The 9882-nt window shown below is 23.3% G+C and overlaps 2 protein-coding genes across 2 annotated transcripts; both read right to left on the minus strand.

Annotated features, from left to right (window-relative positions):
- Positions 1-486: 486 nt before the first annotated feature.
- PGO_002475 (variable surface protein) lies at positions 487-2512 on the minus strand (the record flags this gene model as incomplete). Its single annotated transcript, XM_028691134.1, has 3 exons — positions 487-660; positions 754-2349; positions 2459-2512. 3 exons carry the CDS (start codon positions 2510-2512, stop codon positions 487-489), a joined length of 1824 nt encoding a protein of 607 aa, XP_028546935.1.
- Positions 2513-5904: 3392 nt separating this feature from the next.
- On the minus strand, positions 5905-7191 carry PGO_002480 (variable surface protein; the record flags this gene model as incomplete). Its single annotated transcript, XM_028691135.1, has 3 exons — positions 5905-6084; positions 6204-7091; positions 7153-7191. The coding sequence occupies 3 exons, from the start codon at positions 7189-7191 to the stop codon at positions 5905-5907; spliced, it is 1107 nt and encodes a 368-aa protein (XP_028546936.1).
- Positions 7192-9882: the final 2691 nt, after the last annotated feature.

Below are 9882 nucleotides of genomic sequence, written 5' to 3' on the forward strand. Positions count from 1 at the left end.
ACTCTAATTTTTGTTATTGTTTTCCCTTTAGTTTAATAACATAAAAATTATCCAATGGTGACAATATAATGTCTTCATGCATAATGAAAAAACATATCGTAATTATGTTTATATGGCTTATTATGCATTATAACACTAAAACAATATTATAAATAATATAATAATATATTTTGATTTTAAATAATTCATATAATGAAAAATTTTCAATTTTTTTTTTTTTTTTGGCCTAATTTAAAAAACAATATCACAAAATTCATGATTCAGCAAAAAAATTTACGTTATTACAATAACTAAATTTAATAATATAAACATTCCAGAAGTTAACAAATAAAATGAAATTTACACAACTTAAATCTATTCAAGTGAAATAAATATATTTTTTATGTGCCTTATTTTACTTTTATATTTTATTTATGTATAATTTCAGAAAGGATATAGCGTCTACATAAGTATAATTTAATAATACTGAAATTTTGTCTATCATTACTATGTACAATTTTGTGAATGGTAATATATACGAACTCTATTTCTGTTTGGAATCGCACGATCAAACTGTGAAGTATTTTTTAATAATTCTCCCCTAAACCCTTCCTGAAGATCGTAATTTTGTTTTGTTTTCTTGAAAGCTCTTCTATTTAACCAGGATCCAAAGGGAGTAAACTAAAATAAAAATTAAATATTTAGAAAATTTTTAGGATGATTAATTTGTAAATAGTCCAATTTTGCAAGAAAAGTTATTATTTAAAGCATGACATATGTGTATTTCATATCCAAATTTAAATTTACTTTGTAGTATAAAAAAAAAAGGAATAATGCCCCTACACCTAATATAGTTGCAGTACCGATGCGGAAAATTTTATTTTGCATTAAGCCAATTCCAGATTCTGACACAATAACGTGATCATCGTTTTCAACATGTGCATTAATGCTCTCAGCACGTTTTGTATTTTCTTGAACTAGTGATTCACCTCTTTCATCTGGTTTTGCAAGTACATGGACTGTTGATACACCTTTTTTTCCTGGTTGTGTAATAACTGGAACTGATGAATCACTTACATGAACTGATGATGCACTCGCTTGTTCCTCTGATGCGCTTTCTTGAACTGTTGACGCACTTACTTGAACTTGTAATGGACTTGGATTAACAGGATTATTGCTATCCACATCCTGAGCTGTATTTCCTCCAACTGTTAATTCAGGGTCTCTTTCATGTGATTTATTTCCTTCATCCAGCAATCCCTTGGATTTTATTATTTCTTTAAGGAATTTATACTCACGTTTTTCCTTTAATTTTTTGCATTTTTCAGGTTTATTTGATTTTCTTAATAAACAAGCAATTTCTTCATTTTCAACATAGGAATTACGCACATTAGGCGGAACTTCAGCAAATAATGTTACAATATCCTCTTGAAATAAATTGTTAGAATTCTTTACACCCATATTATTAAATATATTATTTGTGACATCTTCATGCGTTTTTAAATCTATTACATGTATATGCTTCCATAAATCTGGATGTTCACTAGGTTTTTCACCATTTTTATATTCTGTTGTATGTCTCTGATACTCTGGAAATACACATTTATATCCTAAAGGAACTCCTTTGTCATCTTTAGTAGGTATACATCTTCCATGCTTAATTATCATAGTATTATCTAATAGGAGATCCTCAGAGGCATCTCCACCATACAAATCAGACCCTTCATGTTCGACCTTATCTTTATTTAAACACGATAATTTAGATGAGAGTATACTTGGCTTCTTATCGTAATCACAATCAAAATATCGACGACAATCTGGATCACCATATATACAGCAATAATTTTCATGTTCTTCATACACTTTTTTCATATACTGTAGGTAGGATAAATATAAATTGCACTCAATATTTTTTGAACTAACTTTTTCTTTAATTTCTTTGAAATTTTTAAAGTAATCATGCAAATCTTTCTCTTTTTTCCATTTATCCAAAATACCATAAAAATAACATGCACAATAATAGCCTCCTGATTCAGAATTAATTTTTTTTCCTATTTCATAAAGTTCAGAATAAATTCGTCTGTCATAAACATTATCCATTTTATTTTCTTCTTTTTTCCATATTTCATAAAATACCCAATAGTTGAAGCACAAACAATTTTTCTGAGCATTTTCGCCATTCATTTCTTTTATAGATTTTAAATTCCTTGCAAATTTAAGGCAAAAATCAAAAATCCACGTAGAACTATCGTTAGAATTTTTTATTTCATTGCAATAATTTTCATAATCACTTTTATTCTGAGACTCCACCTCCTTAATGAAATCATCATAACATGATTTATATGAAGATAACTCCTTTAATATACCTTCCTACAAATAAAAAAAAAAAAGAAATTATATTAATTTCACGTCATTAGTTTAAATATAAATTTTGTTTTTATATATTTTATGTCGAATTATAAGAAGCAAATGAAAAAACTATTCTTAAATAAAAAGTGAGATTTACCCATTCCTCCTTCCGTGTATGATCCATCTATATTGCATCCTGTGAAACTAGACAAATTATAATAATTTCAAAGAACAGCGTATATATAATAATAGTAAATAAATTATTTTAAAATTATTTTTGCATTCTTTGTTTATATAACAAAGAAGTTAATACCTAAATGTATTAACAAGTTGAAGCTTTCTATGTATTTATAGTACTATTAATATTAAGTAAATTGTGTAATCTAATTAATGAGAACTTTATCTAATTAGTAACGCACCATAACGCGAATAAAAAAATAATATATTGTGGGTTATGGCAATTTTCCATATTTTTATATATAAACATATATCATTATTTTATTTATTATGCATTAAGGTCCTGTTATTATTCAATATAAATCAATTTATCAATATCTCTTCAATTTAAGCATCCTATAAAGAAATTTGATACATTAGTATATTTCATAAAGTTAAAATATATTTTATAAAAAAATAAAAAATAATTTTTTTTAAATATTTAACTTTTTATTGAAAAATTAAAATCTTTAGTATTTCCATTTAAGAATTCCTTTCATTGATTTATAATAATAGAACTCGCACACCTTACAATCTATAAAAAAATAACAAGGAAATTTAAACATTTAAATAACCATTGAAATATTTTATCACTTCTAATATTTATTATAAACTTATTCATTTCTTACATTAAGAAGTATTTATTTTCCTTTTCTCTTTTCTATTCTAGAAAAATTCCTAGAAATTTTATAGTAAAAATGAATTTAACATACATCCACTCGGAGAAATTTTTGACTGTTTAAATTTCATTCTTACTGTGCAATTTAAAATTAAAATAATAAGCAGAATATAATATCCCTATTATTGTTATTAAATATGTATTTATATAAGAATTTAGTAAGCAATGTAATTCATAATAAAGTTTTTTATATAACTATGAAATAGTTTATCATTAAAGGAGAAGGTAAAAAGTTACGCTCACTTTTATTTTTACACATTAATGTGATATAGCGTTTTATTCTTATAAATTAAATTTAAAAAAAGTGAAAATGTATAATGTTATTTATATATAATTGAAAATGTTTATTACATTTCTTTTATCTATAATAACAATTTCGTAATTACATTCAAATGTTTTGGAATTATGCATTTCCATATATTTCATATTATTTTTTGCATTGTATAATAATTACAAAAATATAAAGCATGATGATCTTATTTAATGTTTTATACTATTTTATAGACCCTTAAAATAGACTTAAAGTATATGTCCTCATGATATTTTATATGTGAAAATATATTTTAATACTATAGTTATTGTAATATTATTGATATAAAAAGAATATATATTCTTTTACATAAAATAATTACATCCGAATTATAAATATTCCAAATGATTATATGTTATCTTAATAATAGTTAAGTACAAAGATAACTGCGAAGTATAGAACGGATAAATTACACTATGTGTATATTTTTATTTTACATTATATGACAAAAGTGTTATATGTAAAAAATATGCATTGAATGTATTATAACTCATTTATTATCAATGAATTCTTATATCCGTAAAATTGTGTAAAAGTGATCTATTAACCATTTAATATGTAGTAGCACTAAATTTTATTACTGCAAAAACTATAAAATAACGTAGTATCTACAACATTTATCCATTTCAATATTATTCGTATTATGAGCACCTCCTTTTTATATATATAAACGTAATTCTATATTTATGATACATATTACACTAATAAAAATTCATGTAACGTGAGAAAACGAGGATATTAGTTATTCTTTTAAATTAACTATAACTTGTAACTTTTTTTTTGAACCTTATTTTCTTATTTTATTATATTTTTTCTATAAAAGGAAATATATATTTTTTCTTTATGACAGTGTGAAGGATTTAAATATTTAATTTATTGAACTCTCTATTTCCTCAATAATAAATGTACATATGTTTCAACAGTTGTATATACAAAATATATAAAAATTGTAACAAATTGGACTAAAAACGTTCTTTCCAAATTGTTAATCATAATGTAATGCCTACTCAAATAACAGTATAAAAAATGGAAAACATAAGTTCCTATTTTTATGAAACTCCACAGTATAAAATAATATAAGTGACAATAGTTAAATTAGTGAATTTTTGTACATAATATTATATAAAAAGTCACATTTTATGTTTGTAATAATAAATTCATGTATACTACTAAGTATACATTTTAAAGAAGCAACGTAAAGATATAAAATAAAAAAAAAACATTCACCAAATTGTGCTTCTTATGTCCCACTCTATATTTTATTCACTAATTAAAATAGAACATAAGTATTTTTATGTTTATAAGGTTCATAAAATGTATTTCAAAATGTTTGAAAAAATGAACATTGTTCCAATAAGAAAGTCATAATATTAAACCATGATTTTTAAATTTCAATAATAAATTTATGTAAATTAAAAAAATTATATATGTAATAGTTTAATTTATATGCACACTTTTCATTTTGTTTAGTGGATATTTCTAATGTGATACATCAATTCACATTATTTTAATATCCCATATAAAAACTAATACAATAACTACGTTTAAATAAAAATAGTTTACTAAAAAACAACAAATTAATATTAATTCACTTAAAAAATGTGTAGCATGAAATAAATGATATAAGAATTTTTCACCAAAAAAAAAAAAAAAAATACACCATACATTTTGGTGAGTTCAAGTAATTGATAATCTTAATAAATATGCCTCTTTATTAAATTGCTTTATTAATATATTCCATACAAAATATTTGTAAAAATTTATATATATCACTCTCTACAAAATAAAAGAATATTTTACAAGTATATTCTTGAGTTTATGTATAATTTTTTTTATTTCATAAATATGATGTTATCTTCTTTATATTTTTTTCTGAATATTTATTTGTGATAAGTATCTTGAGAACTTTTTAGCACTCCTACATTATCTATACTTAACTAAAATGAATCTATAACTTCTATCATTTTCATTACAAAGGTACCTTTTATTTATTATATCTTTACATATATGTATATATATAAGCATGTATATATTTATATATATGCACCTATTTCTAATTTTTAACTGTGAATATAATATATAAGATATCTTAATTATTTTGAAATTATAGAATAGATTGCACGATTATATGTTTTCAATTTGTCATCTTTCTAATAATTATTCCTTTTATAACTAGATATATTATAAAATGTAAGTACCTTATATTTTATTAATTCAAATATTTATCCTTAATTGTTTTATCCCTCTTGTATTTATTTTTTTTTTTTTTTTCCATTTTTTCTACTAATTCCTGGTAATATCAAGTGATCAAATAGCTGTTATAATTTTTACTTTTCAAATGCTTATTATAAATGTTTACTAACTATATACATTAATGAAAAGGAACACGTCCAGTATGATAGGATATATATGATCTCCTCGCTTGAGGACATTCAAGTAGAGATTCTAATTCATGCTCTAATAATTCATTTACAAAGTTACCATGATTATGTTTGCTAATTTTTTTTTTCTTTATGTCCCTTTTATGCATCTGTGATCTAATTGTAATAGACTAATATGAAAAATAAAATAAATAATATATTACATAGTCATATAGGAATACTAAACATTAATACAAGTTAATATATGTCTTATAAAATATATATATGTTAATGTTGGATTTTCATTTACTTTATAATAATAGAAAAGGAAAATAATAGTTCCCATTATTGAAGAAACTACGACTAAGCGAGGGAAATTGTCTGATTTTATTAATTTATTTGTAGTTTCTGAAATATCAGGAATAACAGTAATAGCTTCACTTGACCTACTAAGAGATTCCTCATGATTATCTGAGGTGATTTCTAAAAATTTTTGTGAGGTTCTCTCTTGTGGAAAAGAGTTAACAATGGGATCGTGAGAATCTGTACTTGTACCATTGCTTACTTTATTCTTAGCTTTCTTTATTACTTGCAATTCTTCTTTTAATTTATGTAATAATTCATTTGGGTTAAAATCATAATCACACTTAATATAAGCATCACAAAAACCTAGTTCAAATTCACCGCAACAAAATTCTTCTTTCTCTTCATATATGCTGTTAATATAGGTGACATATTCCACATATTTTTCACATTTGTTTTCATTTTCTTTATTACAAGTAATGTAATTAAAATTTACATGATAATCGTGTAAATCCTTCTCTTCTTTCCAGACTAACGGAGTTCCAGAATGAGCGCATCTGCAAGATGAATCAATTGAATATTTTGAAATAAGAGATGACACCATATCAAAAAGTTTATTGACAACTTGTTCCTTATTTATTTTATTCTCTGCACTATAATATTTTCCTATATTATCAAAAAACCAATGTTGAAAGTAATAACAATAATTTTTTCGTTTATCCCAGGGGATCCTAGACGCCTCTGTTAAAAACGTGACAATTCGTTTACAGAATGTTATAACATCATTGTCATTTAATCCTAATTTATCACATTCCCCATTTATATCAATTAAATTTTCTTCTTTATTCATATCATCATATCTCTTATATGATGGTAAATCAGGGAATTCTATTTCCTATTATTTTTTTGAGACATAAGAAATGGCATAACATGTTTATATTCATTTTTTAAAAAACAAGTCTTTTAATACTCTTAAAAAAATGTAGAACATTCATATTCAGAGCTATTTATGTAATAATAATGTATATATACCCAATTTTTCATTTTTCCAAATGTCGTAATATTGTATGTTTACTACATTAAATAAGAATACTCGCAATTCCTCATTTACAAATGTAATATAATAACGGATGATCTACCTATATATTATCCATCAGTATAAATTAATTATAAAAAGCACGTGAATGCTTACATGTAGTTATTATTTTTTTTAAATAACAACAAACAATTTTAATGTATTATTTGCTATCATAATGTAAGAAAAGATGTTTAATTATTCAAAAATGTACAAGGAAAAAATTATCCTTCTGCAAGGTGTCAATTAATATATTATCATACAACCCTATTAATAATTAGTGATAACATAAATAATTCATATGTGTACATATCATTGATGATTATGTGTTCTTTATCAGTTATCGTCTATTGAAAAAAAAAACAGTTACAATAATACGTATACTTTTTCTACACATAATTGATAGTTTAATTATACACCAAAAGGGCGGAATTCGTTTTACTAAGGAATTACTCTCATTCACCAATTGTTAGCGTTAATTATTTTCTTTTGCATTATTAAAAATAGACGTATTGTAAATTTATAATATAAGTAAAACAAACACTTTTGTGATGTAAAATAATAAACATTATATTTCGTAATTTAATTTAGTTTACAATATAAAAAGTATATAATGTGTGTCACAAAATGCTGTAAATTGTGTGGATATTGTGCAATGAGGTATGTTTCATGATGAATCCATCGAACTTTTCAGTGCTTAAAATTTGTCAAAATAGAGAAAAAAAAAAATTATTTCTTGCACTTTTCATTTTTTAATACTTATAAAATAAACATAGAAAGGTTGATATTTTCCTATATGTATATAAAATAAATAATTGTGATGAATATTAAAAAACACATTTGAAAAAAATAAATACAATGCTATTCCCCTAAAAATAAAAAGAAATACTTGAATAACCGTTTTCATGGTCCCCAAAAAATATAATAGAAAAAATAAGAAAATTCCCAAATCTAACTTATGTTGTAATTAAAACATTCCATTTAATTTGTTACATTATGCAAACACACCTTAAAATTAATTCCTACCAGACGCTTCTTTTTGAAACAATTGATGAAACAATGAATATATTATATTTAACAGAATAATAAAATTTTACGTCTCTTTTATTAATATCTCATTAAAACTGAACATTCACAACTGTGTTTATTAAACTATAAAAACATAACAATGACAAAACGTTTTAAACATTATGCCGTTATGAATCTACGAATTAACATGCAACTATTTTTTTTAAAACAAATTATCGTCTTAACACATGCGAAATGCAATGTTGTATTTTCTCATTGTATATAAATGTACATAAATCATTTGCATTGTTTCCTTTTTTCAACTGTGTTCTGTATTCGTGATGTAATAAATATATTCATGTTGTCCGTATAAGCAAAAAAAAAATTTTCACATTGTTTAAATACATGTCATACAGGTGTCCCTTAAAACATGTGTTTTTATATATTCACTTTTCCTATATCTTATTAGTATATCTGTTGTTCAAATAGATAAAATAAAAATAAAATAATCAATATGGATTCATTAAAATTATTATACATAAAAACATTAATACAATATTACATAATAAGGGTCTGATCTCAATATAACGTGCGAGTTAACTCATTAGAAAAAGTTCGCATCATCAAATTTTATAATGGAAAGAATATTTTTTTCAAATCCGACAGAAAATTATATTAAAACAAATAATATTTTTTTCCACAGTTTGGTGCAACTCATAAAATTATATTTTGTATTGTTATATGAAAGTATATTTTTATCAATAAGGGTATACCATTAAATGCATTGCAATAAGTATGAAAAATCTTTTTACAGCATCTAGTAGACCATAAGTAAACGTATTTTTAACTAAAATTCTTTGTTCAAAATACGTATGTATGAGATTGAAAGTTAATATTTGTTCATTATAAGCTAAAACGAATTCAGAAGCATTAAAAATTTCTGTTATGTCTAAAAAGAGCTTAAAATTAATAGATATATATATGTACAACTTTAATGACAAAGAAAATACATAAATAGACATTTATAACTTTGAAGAATTAGATTTTTATATTAAGTAAACAAATACTCTTGACTAAATGTGATACATAGAAGCAACAAATACATAATACGTTTGCTTATCTAAATATGTAATGCATATATATGAAAGACAAAATAGTGAGTTATTTACAATAAACTATTTTCCATTGAAGCATTGTTATGAGTAAATATATTTCACGAATTATTATTATTCCTTTATTCATTTAACTTCTTACAAGTAAATTAATATCCTTCAATTGAGATATTTATATGTGAACATTACATAAGACAGAATAAAAAAGCCAGCAAGAAAAGGAGTAATCCTATTAACAATATGACGAATGAAAATATAGCAAAAACTAAGTGTTCAAATGGCGCCTAATTTTTCAAATATGTGAGGTAAACATCACATTTTAAAAACATTTTTTATAATAAAAAGTGCTGTTCTGCATAATCATTTCAAAATTTTTTAATTATACTTTATTGCTACTAATTATCAATGAATAATAAGACCATTAAAATAGCGCTAAATTGAAAAGGCTGATATATAGTAACTTGCAACAGAATGTAAAAAAAATCATAATA

Source organism: Plasmodium gonderi, assembly GCF_002157705.1.
Source record: "Plasmodium gonderi DNA, contig: Pgo-contig_258, whole genome shotgun sequence".
NCBI classification, from domain to species: Eukaryota; Apicomplexa; class Aconoidasida; order Haemosporida; family Plasmodiidae; genus Plasmodium; species Plasmodium gonderi.